Source organism: Sylvia atricapilla, chromosome 2, assembly GCF_009819655.1.
Source record: "Sylvia atricapilla isolate bSylAtr1 chromosome 2, bSylAtr1.pri, whole genome shotgun sequence".
Lineage (NCBI taxonomy): Eukaryota > Metazoa > Chordata > Aves > Passeriformes > Sylviidae > Sylvia > Sylvia atricapilla.
This window is the reverse complement of record NC_089141.1, coordinates 24,782,860-24,805,544: the sequence shown is the minus strand read 5'-3', so window position 1 is coordinate 24,805,544 and position 22,685 is coordinate 24,782,860. Positions and strand designations below refer to the sequence as shown.

The 22,685-nt window shown below is 42.3% G+C and overlaps 2 protein-coding genes across 2 annotated transcripts in view; one reads left to right on the top strand and one right to left on the bottom strand.

Annotated features, from left to right (window-relative positions):
- Nucleotides 1–14,550, top strand: part of POLQ (DNA polymerase theta) — a 51,960-nt gene extending 37,410 nt beyond the window's left edge. Inside the window, 10 exon segments of the mRNA XM_066338408.1 lie at nucleotides 122–259; nucleotides 1,572–1,746; nucleotides 2,220–2,355; nucleotides 4,682–4,800; nucleotides 5,445–5,629; nucleotides 5,972–6,083; nucleotides 7,677–7,801; nucleotides 9,230–9,383; nucleotides 11,125–11,240; nucleotides 14,052–14,550. Coding sequence (XP_066194505.1) covers nucleotides 122–259; nucleotides 1,572–1,746; nucleotides 2,220–2,355; nucleotides 4,682–4,800; nucleotides 5,445–5,629; nucleotides 5,972–6,083; nucleotides 7,677–7,801; nucleotides 9,230–9,383; nucleotides 11,125–11,240; nucleotides 14,052–14,165 — 1,374 coding nt within the window. The 3' untranslated portion in view covers nucleotides 14,166–14,550.
- A 6,207-nt stretch (nucleotides 14,551–20,757) lies between these two features.
- STXBP5L (syntaxin binding protein 5L) overlaps nucleotides 20,758–22,685 on the bottom strand; it is a 180,422-nt gene continuing 178,494 nt past the window's right edge. Inside the window, 1 exon segment of the mRNA XM_066341019.1 lies at nucleotides 20,758–22,637. Within this exon segment, the coding sequence (XP_066197116.1) occupies nucleotides 22,596–22,637 (42 nt within the window). The 3' untranslated portion in view covers nucleotides 20,758–22,595.

Here is a 22,685-nt window from a genome sequence, read left to right as displayed (position 1 = left end):
TAATTACCTGAAGCATTTGTACTATCCTTTGGCTGGAACAAGCTGTTTAAGTGCTCAGTTGCTTTTGTTTCCCCTTGGGTGTAGCGTGCAGAAACTGATTTGAAATGCTGGCCTCTTTCAGGTCTTGTTCTTAGAGCTGAAGTTGCCACAAAATGGAGATGTGAAAGTCCAAGGGAACAAGAAAACCCTAGGTTACACCAGAAGAGCAACTGCTAAAGGAAACAGGGTCAGGCTAAGCAAGCAGTTCAGTACAACCAAGGTACGGTAAAATATATTTCTAGTCTGAAAGTAAATTTTAATTGCCTTTTGCTCCTCCAATTACCACTGGAAATTCAAAGTGGGTTCTACCTTCCCTGTTAGCAGAGTTAGTAACTCCTACTCTCCTAAAGCTTGAGTGCAGTGAGGACATGCCTATAAATAGCAGCCTTCAATAAGAGTAAATCAGGCAGAATTTGATTTCCCAAATCACATGTAAGACCAAAATAGCACAATAATTTTGTAAAGCCAATAGCAGAATTTTTCCACATCAGCTTGAAAGATACTTAAATACCATGTCAACTAAATACAATATTTTCTCTTCCTGCTACTATCAAATCTGCTTCAGAGAATTTGTCTTCAGAATGGCTAACCTGATGGCTTATCAAATTTAGTATCTAAGAAGCTTGAATAATGTGAAGGATATTGACATGCTTGCCAATTGATAAATATTTTGGACCTGCATTAATAGCAACTGCTGCAGGCTAATGGATGCTCTTGCCAGACAAGTGAAATTAGCAGATATATGTTCCTGTTTTCAGGACTCATTAATCTGTGTTGTTTTCTTAGTTTCCCCTTGTTCATTGTAGTCTGTACTTAGAAGACAAGTATTGATTTCTGGAACTCAAGTGGCAGTGAAGACATTGGTGCAGTGGTGGTGGCAGAGCAGGGAGCAAGAAGCAAAGGGAGGATTTCCTCCTTTTGTGATGTGGAGGGATGAGGCTGCAGCTGCCTGCGGCACACAGAAACAAAATGTTATTTTGAGAAATGTTTGCATGCCACTGTCTTTTGAAATTCTTGCTAGTTCCTTCACATTTCTGATTAAACTGAAAGGATTTGATTGCTAGTGATCAGCTTTGTCTTTCAAGGAGCGTGGTCAAGGGCTTCATTTGGTGTTCCTAGTGTACAGATAGGAGAGAGCAGGGAGAAAAATATGCAAGAAGATGGAGGAGAAGTGTTAACGCTGGACAAGAGGAGACAACGTAGGGGACCTATGGCAAGTGATGCTTTATTTCATCATTTCAGGTGATTTACTGGTTGCTGCAGATTAAGAGTGATGATGAGGGTGCAAAAGTCCAAAGAGAAGTGATTGTCTTCTTGTGGGTAATAAAACTGCAGCTATGTCAGGTGGTGCTTTGATTACCCAGGTGTAGGTGGTAAAAGTGGAGAGTATAAATAAAATCTATTTAATTTTAAGGCAGTGACACTAGAAGCTCACTGTGGGTGAAGGAGTCACTTTTTCAGCAGAACTGCAAAAACTTTATTTATAAAGTTTTAAAGGCCGTTGGTTAGTTGTGCCCTTTTCTTCCCACAAGGATGTTTTGGAGAAATTAAAGACACTTCACCCATTGCCAGGGCTGATATTGGAATGGAGGAGGATCAACAATGCCATTACTAAAGTGGTGTTTCCACTACAGAGGGAGAAGCGACTGAATTCTGTGCTGGGAATGGAAAGGATATATCCAATTTCACAGACTCACACAGCTACAGGTGAACAAATGTGTGCAAATGCCTGAATTCTTACAGGCTTTTTGTCTTTTTGTATGTGTGTACAGCTTTTCTAAGAGGAAAAGATAGGAAATCAAGGCTGTGCTCTGCTTTAACCAAACAAAGGTATTGGTATATCTATACATCTGCCCCAAAAAAACAGATGTGTTTAAAATAGCTTTTGTGTTCACTGAGCAGTATTATTCATTTCTTGCACATATTACCATGTAAATCTGTGACTCCAGGATAGGTTCCGGATTTGGGGATTTCTTATTAGTGATACAGAAATGGGGAACCATCACAAGCCCATTAAACACAAATTACTTTTCCTTTTTCAAAATTTGTTCAGTGGTTGTGTCCTCTCACCCTCCTGCCCATTATATATTGGAGATGCAGTGTATTTTGAAGTGCAGCTGTATTGAGTAAGAGAGATTTCTTTTGGACCCTTCCTTAGTTCTGCCCTGTCTTTCTTTCAGGTCGAGTAACCTTCACAGAGCCAAATATCCAGAATGTGCCAAGAGATTTTGAGATTGAGATGCCAACTGTGGTGGAAGAAAGCCCACCCTCCCAAGCCCATGGAAAGGCTAATTCTCTTGCTGCTTTGGGGGGCAGGTAGGAGGATCTTGACCAAGCCTCTGTCTAATATTAATGTGGTCAAGTTGTCAAATTTCTCTTTTCACACTTCACCTGTGGCTGCTGTCATGTTACTGTGACTTGTTATTCAGTGTTTCTCATACAGGGGAATAAATATCTAAAAATCAGTGATACATAAAAGACATAATAATACTAACAGCAAGTGGTGTCATGAAGCTATTTGCTTTCTTTTTGACGTTCTTTATGAAACCCTTCAGTGAGATCAGCAGTACATTCCCAGCTGTTGGATGGGAAGCCTGAGTGAGAAAATAACTAAATTGAAGTTAGGATCTCGTTTGACTTGCTAAGAACTACTCTGAAAGGGGATAGAATATTGTGGAAGAAGCAGAAGAAAATTAATTTGTTTTATACTGTGCATCTCCCTTTGTAAGGGAACAGGGATGAACATATTTTTCATTCTTTGTTAATAATTTCCTTTGTGTTAGTGACCTGCAGAAACTACCAGGGAGCAGAGGAAGATTTCTAAATTTGGTTTCTCTTAACCAAACATCCTGTTTTCTGTGATTCTACAATTCTACTTTGACAGCATTACATGCCAATGCCTAAACAGTTGTGTGGAAGTCTAGTGAAACACCAAGGTCAATCTTTTAGCATCTACCTCGTGAGCTTTGAGGCTTCCTACTCGGTGGTGCTTTTCTGCCCTTTCAGTTTCTTTTTCCATTCAGCTTCTTGTCCCAATTGTGTCACCTGAGTGACTTTTCTAAGGTTTTTTTCCCCCACAGAAAGATGTGAAAAATTTGAGGGTTTTGGTTTTTCTACCATGTGTTTAACACCTTTGTGGCTTGGAAAAGTAGTCGGAACTCAGGACTAGAAGGATCTTGTCTGTCTCTCCTCAGAAGAATTAGGCATAGCCATGGAGGCAGGAATGTCATTCTGAGATAAAGTGCTCAGGCTTGCAGCTGCTTTTCAGGATGGCTGGAGAGTATGCTGGTTTCTTGAGAGTCTTCCCTGTGGAGAAGAGCCCATCAAAGGACTGGAGTGCCTGCCAGAGTCTGAGCAGTCTGTTTCTCAGGCTGACTTTTCCTTAGTTAAGCAGCCACTGTGTTAGGAAGATGGGCAATCCTAAAGGCACAGAAATAACTGCTGGCACAAAGAAAATTGCCATCCAGCCAAGTCTGATTTGCCTCCCAGACTTTGGTCCAAGCTGTCTATTATCTTACTAACTACTATTGCTACTCTTTCCTCCTCTTGTAAGAAGCCTCTGACCAAAGGAGTGTAGCTAAATTAGGTCATGGTATAAAGCCCTTATACATTTAACTCAGCTGAGAACCTGTGCTGAACAGTGTGATTTTCTGCAGTAGGCAGACATGCAATTGTCTCTCGCCTTTATTTCTTTTGAAAATTTATTTCTGTGATTTTTGTGCTTTCATCTCATCGATCTCTACCATTCCTGAAAAGCCAATATTTAAGAAGAAAAAGAAGTGCACAAGGGAGAGCATGACGTTTTTTGCTTGCTGAAACTAGTCTTGATCTCAGAGATACCTTTTCATTTTGATAAAGAATTTGCTCAGATCCCTAATCCAGACATCAAGGACTTAAAAAGGCTTTTTGCCTTCCAGTGAAGAGCCCATTGGGCTGTCTGGTAGAGTGGTGCTGATGGGAGGATGTGATGTGAATGGTGTCAGAGCTGTGCACTGTTCACTGGATGTGCTTATGGATACAGTTCCATCTGCAGCTACAAATGCCTTGGAGAAATAGGAGACCTAAGTAAGCCCTGAAAGGATGCAGACCATATGGGTGACACTGTAAACTTTTGGCCTCTCAGAAAAGAAAATCGAGCAGCCTTGGAGCAGTTTTATCTTCAGTCTTTAGGAGGAAACGTGCAGTGTGTTACTTGTGTTTGTGTGCAGTAATGAGGGTGATGTTGAGGGGGGCAGTTTTTCTGCCTCTGGACTGGTGTATGCATTCTGCAGAGGAGAATGATGTTGAGAGACTTGGCACTCAAGGTGGAGTGTTGAATTTTTAGGATTCGTGTGACTCTGTTGCATTTCTGGAATATGCTCATCACAGATGTTTTAGAGCAGAATTATCCAATTTCTGAACTGAATCTGGAATGTACTAGGGAGATTTATCCTTAAATCTTTTTGGAATCAATAAATCCGTTTCAGGTGTTTGAAGTCTCTGTGCAGTTCCTACATGGTCAAATTTGGGTATGGATTGTCCAGAAAAATGGAAGAAAAGCCATTGTCTCATTTGTTTTCACTGATTCATTGTGGTAAAAATGATTACACATCTCTTAGTATTTTAGAAATTGGTGAAGGGCAGTCATTTTTTTTCTCCACAGATGCAGAAAACGTTCCAGTATTTTGCCTAATGGGCTAAAGGTTCAAGCTGCACACAGACCTGAAGAAAGAGGAACACCCTTTTCTGTTAGCATGAGGCATGCTTTTGTTCCTTTCCCAGGTAATGCCCAGGTCCTGCTCTGGGCAGGAATTGTTAAGTATATGGTTAGCAGAAAATCCTAGATATAATGAAGGTATAAGAATTGATAACAGTATATATGTGTCTGAGCAGCCTAGCTGGAAAACTAGTGCCGTTTTCCAGGAGCACGCCTTCACAATTATTCACACGACTTTATTACACACTGTATTACACACTTTATTATTTACACTTGTAAAAGAGAGAGTTTCAGTTAGGCAAAGTATTCAAATGATATCATTCACACATTCATACTTCCATTTCCTCTTTAAGAATACTTGTTTTTTAAAGAGGTAGCTAAGGCTTCTCTTAATACACAAATTGCACTCTACCTAATGTTCTTTCTATCCAAATGTCAGTTCTCCCATTGCCTCCTCTGTCAGACACCTGCTCAGACATGTGGACAGATACTTGTTTGTATGGTTTTGATGGATTCTAAATGTGCCTAGATGTGAAGCAGATAGGCCTGAGCATTGGGGAAACAGGCAAGAATTTGTCTTGATAGAAATTGCTGTGAAAAACTCTCAGAGCAGAAGATAAAGGACAGGTTCAGTCCTTCTTGCTGGCAAGTTGGATGGCATATTGGAGTAATTTATGAAATAATACTTTCTGGTAACTTCTTGATTCAGGTGGCTTAATCTTGGCTGCTGATTACTCTCAGCTGGAACTGAGGATCCTTGCTCATTTGTCTAGTGACTGTCGCCTCATTCAAGCCTTGAACGGTGGTACCGATGTCTTTAAGAGCATTGCAGCAGAATGGAAAATGATTGATCCCGAAACTGTTGGAGACAGGAGCAGGCAACAAGCTAAGCAGGTAATTTTAGGAAAAAAATTCAATAGCAGCTTTCTGGGCAGGAAGGTTCAGCGTTCAGCACATTGTAGTATGTTTTTCTGTTTGAGTTCAGCCATGGTTGTTCAGTAGTTGTTTTGTCCATCCTCCCACTCTCAGTACATTGCAACTGGAGCTGTCGGGGTTTTGGGGCGCGAGGGTGGAGAAAAGCAGCACGAATGGCTTGGACTCAGAAGGTGTCTGTCTTCTTGAATACTTGCCCTTGTTCCCATACAGCTGTCTTCAGTGCATCACATTTTGTTTTGGCTCTGCTTTCTCTGCATGGCTGACCAAATGGTTGTGATTCTTCACCCTTTCCTCTGGCAGATTTGCTATGGAATAATCTATGGGATAGGAGCAAAATCTTTAGGCGAGCAGATGGGGATTGATGAAAATGAAGCTGCCAGTTATATTGAATCCTTCAAATCAAGATACACAGGTATGGATATGGCTGTTTGGGAGCTGAGGGGTGGTGGTGATTGTTTTTAATCCCTTCTCTGCATGTCTCTTCAAATCCTAAATTTGTCTCAACCCACTACTCATATCTCTTGAAAATGCTTTTCATTTTGAAAACGTCCAGTGCATGAATGCAGCAGTTTGATACTCTAATGCTTTACTCTACTCTCTGGTTTTATTCACCTTTAAGACTTTGTTCTTTACTTATCACAATATATATATTTTTTTGTTACTTTAATTAATAAGCCCTGAGGAGTCATTTTAAAACTCTTTAAGTTTCTGAATGAGAAACATGCTTTTCCTTATTAAAACACAGCTTCAAATGATACGACAACTGTGTTGTCATATCATGTGCTGTGACATGTGACAACTTCAGACAATGATTCTTATAATTTTTAAATATAACCATTCCTTTCTTCTGCTTTTGTCTTCTGTTTTCATGGAGTTTTAAACTGTTTCACATATTATCCTTTAATTTTTATCCAGCTGCTCAGAGTAGCTCTCCCATGTTTTGTAAAAAGACATGGTTGTGTTTTTAAGAAGCATGTTAATTTTTAGGAAAGCTGTAGAGAGAATAGAGCTGCAATCAAAAAAAGAATGGAGGCCAAATGGGACAAGAAGCAGCTAGTACTAATCATAGGACTTGAAAATGAGCTGGAAAATTATGAAGATTTAGGGTTTGTTTCTTTAGGAGACAGATGCAGAGAAATGGTTTTCTGTTAAGATTCTATTTAGTCTCTGTTAATTTCTGAGTGGTCTCTCCTTCATGAGCATTAGGAACGATTTTCTCCCTCCTCTCTCTGGGTACATGTGTGTGCTACAAACTGCAGTGTACCTTATATTGTAACTTCACTTCTTGTGGATTTTCACTTGCCATGTGTTGCCAGGCTGACTGCTGAATGAAACACCTAATGAATTGACTTATGCTGTCAGTCTTGATTTTGAATAGCTCCTTTTACATTTTGTGTTTTGTAAACATGGAAAGAAACTGAAGTTAACTTTTCCCACTTAAGTGCAGTTGTTACCTGAACTTGCAGTGCAAGTTCACTCTTCCCTGCCTCACCTTTCTTTGACCTATGTTTCTTTTTAACACTCTTGTTGGATTTGCTCCTTCCCTTGCAAAGTGCAGGTGGGTGATTTTCTTTCATCCTAGAATCTGAAGGGACACAGCCTGAAGTCAGGCAGCCTGAGGCATCAAGGGCTGGCTTCTGCTTTCAATTTACTCCCTCCCTACTCCTTGTCTTTCCAGTGCTGGTCCAGATTCTGACCTCTCCATTATCAATAATGCATGTATGACCCTCTGTGCCTGGGCACTGTGCAGGATGGACTTCCCACCTCCTTGTGCACAGCCAGATATCCTGACACTGTGCACTCTCTTCCACCTCAAAAGTCTTAATAGGTTTTGCAGCAGAGCTGAATGAGTGATTGTGTGCCTTTGTCCACTGATGAGGTCTGGGAAATTTAAAGGATTTCCTCTGTGCTGCTTGGCTGCCCCAGACTGCTTTCAGTGACCCTACTGAGAAGTCAGTACAGAACATCAGCTGTATTACAGAAAACTTTCTCTCTCCTTTCACAGGGGTTCAGAAATTCTTGAGGGACACAGTGCAGAGCTGCAGAAGGGATGGGTTTGTGCAGACCATCCTGGGGAGACGGCGATACCTGCCAGCTATCAAAGATCCAAATCCCTACAGTAAGGCTCATGTATGTTGAGTGCTGTGCCTTTTTAAATTTTTTTTTTGTTTTATTTTTAAAATACCAGATTTCTTTGCGTAGCCAGGTCTGCAGTTTTATAAGGTTTGTGAGCCGTCTTAGTCCTGACCTTCCACTTCTTGGTTAGTTCATTGTTCCCTCAGTCATTCTCTGAGTAACAGAGCTTTTGTCATGGCCTGTTTGACGTAAGTCTTCTGTGACTGGGTGTGCAGCTGTCATCACTGTGCTAACCTCACTTCAGAACTCCCACGTTGGAGCTGGAGTGAGTAATTTATTGAAATCAATGGACATGATTTTAAAAAGCCTCCACATAGGAGTACACTTTAACTCTTTAGGATGAGTTGCTCCCACTCAGCAGTCTTTGTATGCTACATGCTGTCAGCACTTGAACAAGAAAAGGTATTTAAGACCTGTATTTTTGGGTATTTGTTCCTTTTCTTATTTTCCCTGAAAGGAAAATAGCATTAACTTCTTAGATAAATATTTACTTAGCATACACCTTTGAATTAGCATAATTTTTTTTTTCAAAGTCATTTTGGACACTTCTGCCATGGACTGTACTTCAGTAAGAGTGGATTGACTCCCTAGAGATGTTTCTGTGGGGAGGAAGCATTATACTTCTCAGTAGGAAGCTGGATGAGATTGTGTGGAATTAAAGACTAGAGTAGACGAGGGAGGAAGTGGGAGAATTTATGTTCCAAATAGTTGACAGGGAAATGAGGAGGCTTTCAAAAAACTTTTGAAAATAATGGACAATTTGATCTGAAAAATACTTCAGCAGGAAGCTTTGGAGATGATTTAGTCTTTAACATCATATTAAAGACTAGTTAATGAATTATCTTCACTTTCATTTCAGCATCCTTGTAATTCTTTGTACCTGTTTCAGCTCTAAACAAAGAAGAAGCTTTGAATACAGTTTTCTTGTCTGAGAAGGGGATTAGTAGAGAAGTTGCTTGTGTTGAAAAAAATGGTGGTCTGGTGTGTTTTTGCACAGCTGTAATGCTCTGGCAGTCAGGATTTAGTGTGGCTGACCAGATTGTTAGTCCATGAAGTCCAGTTTCTTGCCTTCAGTTGTCCATCCCTTATGGCTTTGAAGATAGATGGTGCTTAGGTTAACTGAGACTTTTCCACTCCCCTTGAAACTCTTACCGTGGGTATATCCTTCTCCTTCTTGTGGATTGTGACTCTTGCAGGTTATTACCCTTGATATTCATTAATTTTAAATTTATGGAATTTTCTCAGGTGCCTGTAGAAATTTTGTGTCTGCAGCTAGTCTGTAATGTGTCTTTCTTTCAGGCAGATAGAACAAACTCTTTATTTGGAGGTTTTACTCCATGCATAACTTTTAATTAAGTACATGTGACATGCTGGATTTGATTTTTGGGGGGGTGAGTTTTGAGAACAACTCTTTCTGTTCAGGCAGAGCGCCAGGCTGTGAATACAACTGTTCAGGGATCTGCTGCAGATATTGTCAAAACAGCCACTGTGAATATTCAGAGACGCCTGGAAGCTTTCTCCTCTGTGATCAAGTCCCATGGACATCTGCAGAGCTCCTTCCCAAGAGATAAGACTGGTATGGTTGCCTCTTCTTTGCACACTAGAGCAAGATTTTCAGTGTTACTAATGTTAATAAAAAAAAAAAAAAAAAAGAAAGTTAGTGCCTTTGGACCTAGAGGTGGGAGAAGTTTTATTTTCTGACAGTGGTAAGTCTGTCTTAAAGGTGCAAAAAAAGTCATCAGGAAAGAGGAAGAATGTCTGCTCAATAAACTAAAGCAAGCATGACCAGAACAGAGACTCCAGTTACCTCAGAGCAGGTCTTGCAAGGGTTGGCTGTGAGAGTTCATGTCTGATGTAGTCTGTGATGCCACCGTAGAATTGTTCAGAAGTGGGAAGGAGGAACTGAGCAGAGACTCTGGCTTCAGAGGCAGTGAAAAAAATTGAATGGGATGACTTCTGGTTCTAAAAGTACATTTTTTGGTCAGAATTAAGTCTGGAATTTGTTGGCTGGAGTTTAATGTACACAGACTTCACAAGAGTATCATATGAAGCACTTATCAGCAGAAGTTTTGCCTGTCTGTAGATAGCAAAGCTCTGCTGGGGTGCTCATTCCCAGAGAAATGCCACAAAGACTTTTTTTAGGTTAATGTAGATGGTGTATTGTTCATCAGGTGTGTTTTAGAAAGACTAGTTAAGAAATGGAGGGCTATATTTCTTTGATAGTTCTTGTGCTTCATTTGAAACATGAAGCTGTCTTAATATGAAGAGTATGATTTGGAAATGAAATAATTAATTGCCAAACCTCTAAAAACGTGTCAGGGAGTTTATTTTGGAGAGACCAGATTCAGAGGTCAGCTATGAGTAGAAGGCACTTGCTTGGCAAGCTTCTCACCCCTCCTGGGGGCAGAAACTGCTGACCTTTGGCCAGTGTAATTGTAGGGGAGTGTGTAGATGCATTTGTGACAGTTTTCCCCTGCTCTGATACTGAGTGTTTCAAGAACTGGAAGGAATTCTTTTTCAGCAAGTTAGAAATGCCTGTGCCATCAGAGGAGCATCCTGCATCACGTGGCTGCTTCAACATTGCTGCCTCAGTGTGAGGAACTGATGATGGCTTGAAACCCTTTCTGTGAACTGAAGTCCTCCTGTCAGCTAACCTGAGAAATAAATAACTTTTGAGTCTCTGTGTGTGAGGTTGTGTTTGTTTATTTTAAAACACTGACAGCTTTTACCATGGAAGGGTTTTTAAAATTCTTTTTTTTGTCAGGGAAGGTCCACCAGGATCTTGGTTTTGTCAGCTGCTTACTTGTTTATTCTATAACTGCTCTTTTTTTCCTTCCTCCTTCTACTCAGGAGCTACAGCTTCAGAAACTGCATTTTGCAGGGGGCTGACTGCTTTCTTAAACTAGCCATTAAAATGTTCCTGGAAGAAAAGCAGAATCCTAATTCATTGCCAGAGAGAATGTTGTAAACCAGCTTCTGATTAAACTTTGCATGATTTTGTTTAAAATTTACTTTCAAAACAGATGGTTCAGGAAACAAAACTGTCTCTTGCTTCTGTTCTGATTCATGTCTTTATATTGTAAGGCTGAAATGTGTGTATTTTAGTTACTTTTCATTAACATTTTTTCCCTCAGTAGCTGTACAAATATTTATAGAATAGCCATGATTTGTGGTTTTGTCTGTAGGCGTGGGCTTTTTAATTTTCAAGGTCCTCACGTTCTTTTTCTCAGCATTAGGAATGTGCAAAGGTTTTTGATAAAAGAAACACACACTTTTGTATGATGGTGCCTAACAAACTCTGCTCTTCACCTGTGCAGGAAGGCTGTTGAGGAGGAGAAACACAGGGATGTTACATCCCATCAGAGGAGGCTTCTTCATCCTCCAGCTGCACGATGAGCTCCTCTATGAGGTTGCAGAGGATGATGTCATCCAGGTAAAGCCCTGCAGTTCCTCTTTCAGCTCTGCTGCATTTACTGTATTTCAAACAAGCCTTCCTTCCAAGGAGCTCACATCCCCCCTCCCTGGGTGCTGAAAGGGCTGTGAAAGCAAAGTTCAGTTGGATGAAAAAAACACGTTTGCGTGCTTGATCCCTTGATTTTTTGATTCAAACCATGCTCATGGCTGAAGTTCATTTTCAGTGTGTGCTTTGTTGCTTGTAACAGCAGTTTATGCAACTTCTCTGTGAGGCTTGATGAGTCAAGTGGCTTAGTATTGTTGACAGGTGTAGAGGGAAGTGTTTCCTCATCTGGAGGACTTTTTGCCTCCCTGCTTATGCTCTGGTGCCTAATTCAGAACATGTATTAGCTGTGGTTTGTGCTCTCTGCAGGGAAAGGAGGGTTCTATCCTTTTAGCACTCATTTCCTCATTCCCTACCTACCTGTCTTCCTGGTAGGAGCATTGTGGTGCTGGTTGGCAGCGGGGTAGGTACAATGAAGATGCTCGGTGGTTTTCAAGTGCCCTTAATGCCTGTGTGTGTGTGTGTGAGTGCCCTTCCACCCTGAAGGCCTGGGCACAGAGCAGTCTGTGTGCCAGCTCTCAGGGGCAGTGTTTGAGGTGGCTGTTGGCAGCTCAGTGTTTCCCAAGTCCTGAGCAGAACACAGGGAGGTTCCCAGCCCTTGCTTCCATATCTTGGGGTGTCTTTCTTCCACTTCTGCACAGGCACATGGCTAATGACAAAAGGTCATCTCCTAATGGCAAGCAGTATCTCCTAGTCTGACAGAGCTTTCAGCAGTGCTGACTGGCCTGAGCATGCATGTATATATTAATAAATATGTACTAATAAAATACAAAGAATATAAGTGAGTATATTCATTAATAATATAGATACATTCATGTAAATAAAAACAAAAGGTTTGATATTTTTGGCTTGAATCTCAGCTCGAGCTTTTTCTCATTTTGCCAGTTTTGTTCAGACATCTGCTGCTTCAATCTAGGCAGGCTGGTTTTGAGACAAAAAGGCTTCTAATATTCTTCCTGTAGAAGACTGAAATCCCCTGAGTATAGGCTTTAACATCTTTAAATACCGACTCCGGTTTATCATGATGTTCCCAGGAGAACTGGATTTGCTTATTATTTATTGGATTCTATTTATTTCCTTAACTACCTCAACTTCAAGAGCAATTATTACCAGCTTTTCTAACTTCCTTCAGATATATTTCTCCTTAGAGTTTTCTAGGCAGTTGCTTAAATCAGCGAGTTTTCCTGTCTCCCCTGCAGCACAGCTGCTGTCCCTGGTTCTAGGTGCAGCAGCCCTAATCAGATCTTCTTTGCTGGTGCCATGTGCTGGACTTGTGACCATTCTCAGAGAATCTCCTTCTGTATGGTTCAAGTTTCTTTTTATCTGCTGGGCCCCAAACTTGATCAAGGCTGGAGTGGTTTGAATAGAGTGGAAAATTGATTTGTGTGTCATGCAGGCAACAGTTTCTATGTTCCAGAATTTCATTTCCTTGTTTTCTCACAGCAGTGTGCCTTGCTTAGGCCCTGTTCAGTTTTTAATCTCTGATAACCCCATTTTTTTCCTGCCCCGGCAGTTATTTTTCATCCTATTTTTGAACAGTAGATTATTTCTGTCCTAATTCTCTATCCTGCTTCTTTCTCTGTGCTGTAGTCTGTGCTGAATTACATCCAATTTCAAAGCATTTTTCTAGGTTATCAAGATCATTTTGAAATGCAGTATGTAAGGGCATAGGGGTTTGGAAGACCAGTCTTCCCCTAGTTCTTCATGCTGTTGTCAGGTCTTGTGCTCTGATCTCCTCAAATCCCCTCCTCCATTCCCCACCCAAAACTGTGGAGGAATTTTAATGGTGGCTACGTGTGAGGAAATTGTGAAAACACATGGAAAGGTCAGACAGCTTGAACAATTGCCAGGGTGGCTTCTAGCTGAGCTGAGGAATCACGATAATTTCAAAGCCTCTTTTCACTTAACTCTGGAAAGGTTCATGGGATGGGTGTGGATTTAAAGATTCATTCAAAGAAGCAATCCAGGACAGGCTGGATTTTGCATAGGTCTTGTGGGAGGAAAGGGAATACCTTTGTCCAGGGTACGTTTTTACAGTCAGGAGAAAAAAAATCCAGTCTCTTGTAATCCAAACAGCTGGAGAAAGAAACAATTTCTGGTCTTCTAACTGTGCACTGCAATGAGTGTTTTCTTATGACTATTTCTGGGGAGCAGAGAACAGTTACCTCATCTGTTTACTAGAGGGCAGGAGTTGCCTTAACTAAACAGAGAGAGGGAACCTGGGCAGTATTTGTAGCACCCACATGGAATGTGAGCTGCTTTCCCAGAGGTTTATGATTTGTTTTTCACAGAGTGCTTTTCAAGCTGGCACAACGCGGAGGAGCCACCGTTCTTTGCTTCTGGCAAATTTCTTTTGTGTCCTGCTTTCAGTACATTGAAGTTTTCAGAACAGACTCCATGAAACACTTAAGAGTTATGCAGCTGAGTGAAAGATGAGACTCTTCAGGGCTCTCAAGTGTTTAACAGAAAGTTAATCTTGGCCCCTTTTTTGAGCAGTCTTAAACACTGCAGAACCAGTCACAGCTCTGTGCTGCATAAAATCTCACTGGCTTTATACAGTTTCTCCATTCGTGAACACTAATCAGGATTTGGCTGCATTCCCATCGGTGGTAAGTCAGTGCAAATAAATGCAGGAGAGGATTCCAGGTGTCTGTCTGCCCCAGCTATTGACAGAAACCCAGAGCACTGAAGTTGTGTGTGTGTCTGATGCCTGATGTTTCCTCCTAGGTTGCTCAGATCGTGAAACACGAGATGGAAAACGCCATCAAACTCTCAGTGAAACTGAATGTTAAAGTGAAAATTGGCCCCAGCTGGGGAGACCTGCAGGACCTGGAGCTGTGACAATGCTGTGTGACTTTCCTGTGCATGGTGAGGCAGAAGGCACCATGGGCTGGGCAGGACAAGGCTGTGATCACCTGCTGGCGGTGTGATCCTCCTGAGTTGTGTTTCTCATGGCAGGGTACCAAGCTGCCTTCTGAGACATGTGGTGGAAGCTGGTATGAACTCACCAAACCCAAACCCTCCAGAGCTCAGTCAGAGCACTGAAGTGTGTTTACAGAACTGTGAAATTATTAATTGTTAAAATAAGGATATTTAAATGAATTGTTAAAATGTGCTTGATCTTCTTGTACAACCCCCCAAAGCCTAATGAATTAATTACATATGAAATGAGCTGGATTACATGATTAAAACAAGGTGCAAACATAATTTGGCATAATGCATGCGTATAATTGTCTAAGGCAAAGTCATTGTGATTGTATTTGATGTAGGATTTTGCAGGCCTCTGCCAGGATTATCTTCTGCTGGATTCTGCTGATGACACTCAGGTGCTGGATTTACAGTTGGCTGGATTTCTCACTGAGCAGCTGTGCAGTGCTCACAATGAGTGGAACCTCTGCGTGGTTGGCCTCTGACTTTTCAGAAAATATTCTGATGACTGACTGCTGTAATCCATCCTCCTGCTACTTTGCCAACTGGCCTCAAGAGGGATATTGTTTGGAGTCTCTTAGAGTTAATTCAAAATCACCAGCAGACACATTTTAAAGACTAAAGCTCAGTGAATTGGTTAAAAACTTCATGGCAATGTGTATTTTTGTGAAGAAGGAAACTCTCAGTCTGGCCAGCTGGCATGGCAGCTGTGCTGGTGTTTGAGGTCTGGTGTGTTTGAGAGGAGTTGGGACACTGGTGATGGTGACCTGTGGCTCTTCATTCAGAGACCATTCTCCTAAGGAAGCCTCACACCTGCCTGTTGGCAGCCCCACTAAAACCTGCTCAGATTTCCCCCACTCTTTGCCTCAGTGTCTTTGGCTCTGACCCTATGATCAGGCAGAAAGTTTTCCCGGGAGTTTGGGCTTGTCAAGCTGAGCCGGGATCAGATCCTTCAAAGGAAAGGGCAAGGAAGGAGCTTGCAGAGAATTAATCTGCCACTATTTGGCATTACTCTCCCCACTAATACCTTCTGGTCTGGCTAAATCTCACATCACATGTTTTCATTTCCCTTCCAGACAGTTGTGATGGTTACACAAGTTCAGCTGCTTTTGTTAACTTCACACAATGCCTGACCTTGGATTCTGTCATCTCATCGTCTAGCCCCTTGTATCTTACAAGAAAGGGAGGACAAATGCCTCCCTTCATCTTCCTTATGCCTCTAATTATTGTATCATGTCTTTTTTTCTGCAGTTCCTCCCTAATGTAATCAATCTCCATCTTTCCATTCTTGCCTCCTGTGAGAAGTTTTCAAGCCCCTAATTATCCTTTCATTTCTGAACTTCTGCTGGGTCCTTTTTGAGCAGTGTACTTTTGAAGTTGCTTTTTCAGCCTGATCTGAGAGGATGCACACTTGGCTTTCAGCAGCCTGAGAGGGGGCTCGGCATCGTTAACTTCAAATGCAGCGCTTTTGGCAGGGCCATTATCCTGACATCAGAAGTAGCCGGCACCGAGGGCTGGAGAACAGAGGGAGTGTTCAAGGATGTTAATGGGGCCTCCTTACAAAAGGCTGCAGCCCTTACTCTGATCCTACACCTGCCTCTTGTGCCCCAGATGAGGCTGCCTTGACTGGCCCTCTCAGCACTGTCTTGGCCTTCTTTCCTGTTCTGTATTCCACCACACACTGAGATTTCTTTGTTTTCTTCGTGCCTGCTCTATGCCATGGCTATCTATGACATCTGTCACCTGATGGCTGAGCTCTTTATCCACAGCATTGTCTTTTTTCTTACTTTATTAAAGCTTTTGTTACTGACAGATCCGAGCCTCGGCACCCCGGTGCCTGACCATTTGTGTGCTCTGCTGTGAAGATGCTGGCTTGGACTCATTATCAATTTACATGGCCTAATGATTTCCTGTCCTGGGTGTCCCGCAGGGACACACCTGTGCCCTATTGCAGGCCTCACTGGGGCTGCTGTCATTTGGGCTGCTTGTTCTTTGGCACATTACAATATTCCTCTCCCACACACTGCCTTCAGAATTTCCAAAGGATGGATCTCACATATATTTCTCAGCAAGCTCTCAGAAGGGGGTGATGCTAATCAGTAAGGGGATTAACATGTACCCAAACTTATTTTGACTAACAAACTCGATGGGTTCATTTTAATTAAGCAGTAATTTGGAGCAAATGATAAGAGGTAGCCACTGTGGCGTTTGAGTCCTGTTACTAGGACTGGCTCTGAGCTGTTTTCTGATTGCTGCTATTTACATTCCTCAATTCTGATTAGATTTTAACTCTTAGCCCTCTTCTGCTTCCACCGCTCAGTCTCCCTAAGTCAGGTAAGCAGAGGCACTGTCCAGAACTGCAGAAAAGGGTTTATGTTGTTTTCTGAGGGTGGTAGAAAGGAACCTGGCTGCTCACATTACTTACCTGGTTTTGCCTGTGGGCTCCTTTCCCCCCACTTCTGGTTGGCTGAGGGCATTTTATTTAATTCAGGACCCAATAACCAGAGTGCAGGTTAGTCTCAGTCTCTGTGAAATCAGGATGGGGTACACCTGGTAGCGTTTGCTCCTCAGCTTGTTTGTGTGTTTCACAGCCCATTCCAGCCTCCTGTCAGCTGGCACAGCCTGGCACAAGGACAAATGAATGCTGCAGAAGGGGTAAGTTCTGTTTGTTACAGCAGTTGACAGCCTTGGCCCTTGGTGCACACAGAATTCCTACTGCAGCTCAGCCCTGCGCTGCGCTTGCCTGGCTCCTGCACCAGCAGGGACAAAAAACCATTCAGGACTGAAATATGCTGTGCTTGAATTCACCTTTGGGCTGTGGGAAAGGATGGGTGGGGCAGGGCCCAGGCTATTTGAGGGGCATAATTAACCGAAAACCGGGGCTTCACCTGTGCTACAACACGCACACTTTATATATGAAGGAGGCGTGAGGTTGGATGCAGCTCAGAAGTGAAAAAAAAGGTTTCTATGCCCACCTGCATTGTGCACACACTGTGGCATGAAAGGAGGAATGACTAATTGATGTAGATAGTTGAACGACCAAAAGAAATCCAGTTGGGATGCAGTCCTGGCAAACAGCTGTGGTCGCTGGCAGTGCCTTGTCTTCACATGATGGGAACCTGCAGGACCCAGCTCCTCACAGGGAGAGCCTGTACCTGGAGCTGCTGAGCAGCCCTGGTCTGGTTGGTTCCCATCTGCTTTCTGCTCAAAATGACTCAAATTTGCATTCAGCTGGCTTCTGGTATGGGGCAGAACTGGCCCAGTCTTGGTAGCAGGAACTCACACCTTTGGTGTTTGCTGCAGCCTCTTGGTCCTTTCTTCACATGCAGACCACAAGCTTGTTTTGCCTTGGTCTTTCTGCTGCAGCTTTCCTTTTCTCCCTGGCTACTGGAAGCGGTGACTGGCAGGTGACAAATAATGGCACTGGTAATCTGATCTGGTTTGGTCCTTTTGCTTTTCTCCCATGCTGCTTGCATTTCAGCCAGAGAGCTGTCCATAGTTGACAGGAAGGAGATGGGAGCTCAGCACCTTTGGCTGACATTTTGGGCTTCTCCTGGCAGAGCAGCTCTTGGGAAGAGCCCTTACAGTGAGCTCACTCCTGCCCTTCCCAGAGCTCAGCCTGTGGGTGGCTGTGACGGGAAGGGGCTCTTGGTTGGCTGGCAGCCCGGGTCCAAGGTGGGTGACATTCCCCGGGGGGCTGGTATGGCAGGAGCTCCACGTGAGCTCCCTGCAGTGGAGCATGGCAACATCAGCTGGGGCATGGCAGGAGATGCTGAGGAAAGGGAGGTGACCATCCCACCCCCGGCAACAACCACCACTGCAATTTTTGTATTCTCGAATGAGAAGTGTAAACTCCAGCCAAAGGCTCTACACAAACCATGCACCTTTGAAATACTATAAAGAATCTAGGAGTAGAAGTTGGAAAAAAAGAGATTACACCAACTAGTATCAATTCTTTCCTTTATTTTCTTTCCCTCAGTTTTTTTGGTTTTTTTGATTGTTAATGGGGGCTGGAAACAGCCTCACTTTAAGATGCCTTAGCTTTGTGATACTGATTTAGGATACCTGTGGAAACAGGACATGGTTAGCACAGGAGTGTGTGGTTCACCCCAGATCAGCCTTTGTTCTGAGACAGGTAATGACTCGGTAACAAACCACACACATACTCAGCCCACATTTCCTTGACACTGAAACTGAATATTTGTTGCTATTTAAAAAAGTACAACGTTTGATTTGTTGATTTAATCACAAAACAAAACACATGAATGGAAACACTCATTTACGTGACTATTGCTTATACACCTAAGAGGAAGAGTTGACTATGAATGTCCACACGAGTTCCTTCATGAGAGAGAGTGTGCTCTTACCAGAGCCTTCCAAGGCAAAAACCATTCAGGACTGAAATATGCTGTGCTTGAATTCACCTTTGGGCTGTGGGAAAGGATGGGTGGGGCAGGGCCCAGGCTGTTTGAGGGGCATAATTAACCAAAAACTGGGGCTTCACCTGTGCTACAACACACACACTTTATATATGAAGGAGGCATGAGGTTGGATGCAGCTCAGAAGTGAAAAAAAAGAAACGGTTTCTATGCCCACCTGCATTGTGCACACACTGTGGCATGAAAGGAGGAATGACTAATTGATGTAGATAGTCGAACTGCAGAACTGTAAAAAAACTTAAACCCCTCCCCCACAGGTAATTACAGAAAACAAAACCTGATTCTCAAAATTTCAATTGTCATGTCTTTTAATTGAAGATTTGCAACTGAAGTTAAAGCTCTAGGTATGGATTTAATTTTTTTATTAATAAATAAAGTAGCTTGTACTTCATTGAAGACTTGCCAACTCTGCAGACTTATAAATAATCTAATTCAATGCATTTTCTCTGTCTATCTACAGCACTAGACATAAGATTACAAACATCTGGTCAAACCCAAAGGTGTGTGTGCTGTTCGAAGTTCTGTGTAACTGGTTTTGTGATTGTGACAGAGCTCCTGGAGAGAAGAAGGTGAGAGAACAAAGTATCTAAATGAACAAACAGCGTTTTAAACTGAACTAATATTTCCAGCCAATCTGGCCCGGTGCAGCTGAGGATTGCAAGGCTGAAGATACATCTAAGCTTGGGATTTTGCTTGAGGTGGTGCTGTCTGAGTGGGAAAGGTGAAAGCACAGAACGATTTCAACATCCAATGACAGCCAATGTCCTTGGTTTTCCTCCAGCCAGTCACAGTCCTAGTCTTTCTCAGAGTCAGATGCTGTGCTCCTTGCTGGGAATGCTGCAGCTTCATGCCTGTCGCTGACAGCCTCGAGCAGCGTTCAGGGCAAGCCTTGCAAAAATCCCACACTCCCCCTCATTTCACAATAAATCACCCAGGCAAGAGTTTTTCCTCCCTCACTGAACTTTTTAAGTGATGGGGTTTTTTTCCACATACATGGTAAATCTTGATAGAAAGCATTTAACAGTGTGCACTAACAAACTTATACAACATATACATTACATATATATATTATATATATAGAATGTTCTATATACAAACATATACAACTTTTTAGATCTCTACAGACTACAAGAAAATTGATAATTCTAGTCACAAGTGGTGAACTTAACAGAAATAGTAATTGGTAACTGCCTGGAAATATGTAAAATATGTAAGAGTGGAAAGCTGTGACCTGATAGGGAGTACTAGAGAAAATTTGCTTAAAAGTCTAGTATTAAAAATTGTGAGTTTGAGGGCTGCTAAATTCTCGTTTCTCTGTTGCATAAAAATGCAAATGGAAATCTACTGGCAGGTTGTTTTTTTTTCCCCCTGGTGTTAAACTAGAGACTGTTGGCAGCCAGAGTCAGTTGGGCCTTGTGTAAAAGACTTGTTGAGGACACTTTTCTCTCTGGGTGAGCTGCAGTGATCGGCAGTTAGAAGTTGCTCTTAAATTTCCTTCCAAGATCCCACGATTGCAATCAGCCTGTGGGACTGCTTCTGACTGCCACACACCGGGGCACAATAGAAAATAAGCTGGCTGCTGGACATTTGCTGCCCCAAATTATTTTGTTGCCCAGAGACCAGTGGGTTTGTATTATAGGCCAGAGCACAGGGCCAGTGAACACAGGTTTAAACTGAGGATCAAATTGCTCTAATGTTCTTTATTTCTCATTCTCCATGCCTTGTTAGGGCAGTGCTCCCTCACAGGCACAAGTGGTTACTTCTGTGACCCAGCCCCTGGGAGGAATTCCCCAACCCAGTTGCTATTGGCATCAGAGTGGCAAGTTTGGCATATCCTTACACACATACACACAGAGAAATCCTCTTGGGTCATGGACAACTCCAATTCCTTGGCTCTCAGCAGAAACCCAGGCAGTGCTCAGGCTTTGACTTTTCTCTGTGCAAATTTCTACAGTTCTGGCAACATAGAGCAGTTTCTCCTGTGCCAGAGGAACTTGTGGAGTCTCATTCCCAGTTGAGCTAGACCTGTCAGGGCCATAATTTTGATTTTTGTCTATGGCAAAAATCCTGTAAATCATGAAATTCTGTTCTGCTACAATGGGAATTTAAAACATAACACCTCAGATCTCTTCCAACCCTTTAACTTGTGCAGTGGGCCAGACTTTGGATGCTACAACTTCCTGGGCTGTATTTTCTTGTAGCTAAAGGAAGGAGATGAAAAAGACATCTTTGTTTCATCTGAGTGTTCAGATGATCCCTCTCAAACACCAGTGGAAGTTAAGGTCTAGGTGGGAGTGGGATGGTGCCTGTCTCCATCAGTGTCCATCAGGGTTCCTTGGAGGGGACAGAGGATGTTACATTCCTTTAATAGAAAAAATTTAAAGGCTGTTTTTCTAGTTTTTCCTCACTTTCTTTTTTCTAATTTGAAACTATGTCCAGACACATGAAAACAACCCTTCAGTGCCTTGTTTCCAAGCCAATCTTGGAAAAATTTCTAACTTAATAGTTGACCTATGTGGCAGTGAGTCTTGTAGAATAGGGTGCAGCATTCCAGGAGGATAGGCAATAAATCCAGCTTACTGTTCCCTTCTGTGGCTGCAGGTTGCAGAGTTTCCTGCAGCATTCATTGCAAAAACCAAACAAGCCACTTTGAAGCAGAAGCAAATTACCTGTAGCAGTGTGAGCAGAGGACAAATTGCCACTCACCTTTGGCAAGGGTCACTTTGTATCTGTGTTCCATATGTGTGTTGACAATGGTTTTCCATGCTCCTCCCTGGCCCATTGTGTCCTGTTCCTGGCTCTAATCTCTCTCTCTCACAGGTTTTAGGGGGGTTTCTGTGCAGGTCCCCTCTCATAATTTCAGTTGAGCACTTAAGCTGCTCTGCAAGCTGCTAAGCAGCCTCTGTGAGCACTGTTTGATGGGACTGTGGTTTCCCATCTTGCTTTTCCTAACTTGAAGAAATGCTTTCCAAAGCTGGTTTTCTATTCCTGCTACTGAGAAATAAGGCAACCAAGTGATACAGATTCCACGGGGATGAAAAGTGCCACGGCCCCTCTTCAAGGACAACAGATGAATCTAGAGCACATTTTAAAAAGTATAGATTAGAGTGATGTGTCATGTGCTCTGAATTGCAAATAAACCATCTATGCACATCTTAATGACTTTTTATATAGTGTCTGTCCAGCTACCTGCAAAATCGTTATATTTTGGGGATAGGATTTTAAATTTATTTATTTTTCTGGTAGGAGTTAAGGAGCACTGCTTTTCAGCAAGGCTTTTCAAGGGAAATAAATAGCAGATAAGAAAATGCAGCTCAACTCATTTTTATGTGGAGAACAGTAGCAAACATGCTCGAAATGTACTGGCCTTTTATAATGTCACTTTTAAAAAATAAAGATTTTTGTCATTTAAGGTGTTTTTTCTTTTTTTTTTTTTTCCTCAGAATAGAAATAAATTCCATTTTTCTTCGGTCACAACATGCTTCCTTTTTCTCTTTTTTTTTTTTTTTTTTTTTTTTTTAAGTTGGCAATTAGTCATGCAAAGTTTTATAAGTGCATTAACATTCGAGTTTGTACAGAATATTTTTAACCAGACGCACTCCCCACAGTTCATACCTATAGCTTCTGAGAAACTACATGCCACAGTGATGGTTGAGCTCCTTTTGAGGAAAAAATTGGCCACCCCATGAGTCAGCTGTTGGAAAGACCCTCATGATTCCAGCTTCCATCCCACGGTCTGTAAAATTTCTCCTTGACGTCCACTGTGATGAATCCAATAATAGTAACAGGAGAACATCTTCTAGGAGAAAAAACTGTCTCTGGCCAGTGACTGGTAGATTTGGGAATAAAGGCTGCTTCCCTGAACAGTGTTCTTAATAAAGCCACAAGCAGCTTCTTTGAAAGTCTAAAACTGGTACCACTTTTTGTCCTTGTATTTGAGCATCACCTACAGAGACGGGGAAAAAACCAAACAAATGGCAATCAAACACTGTCC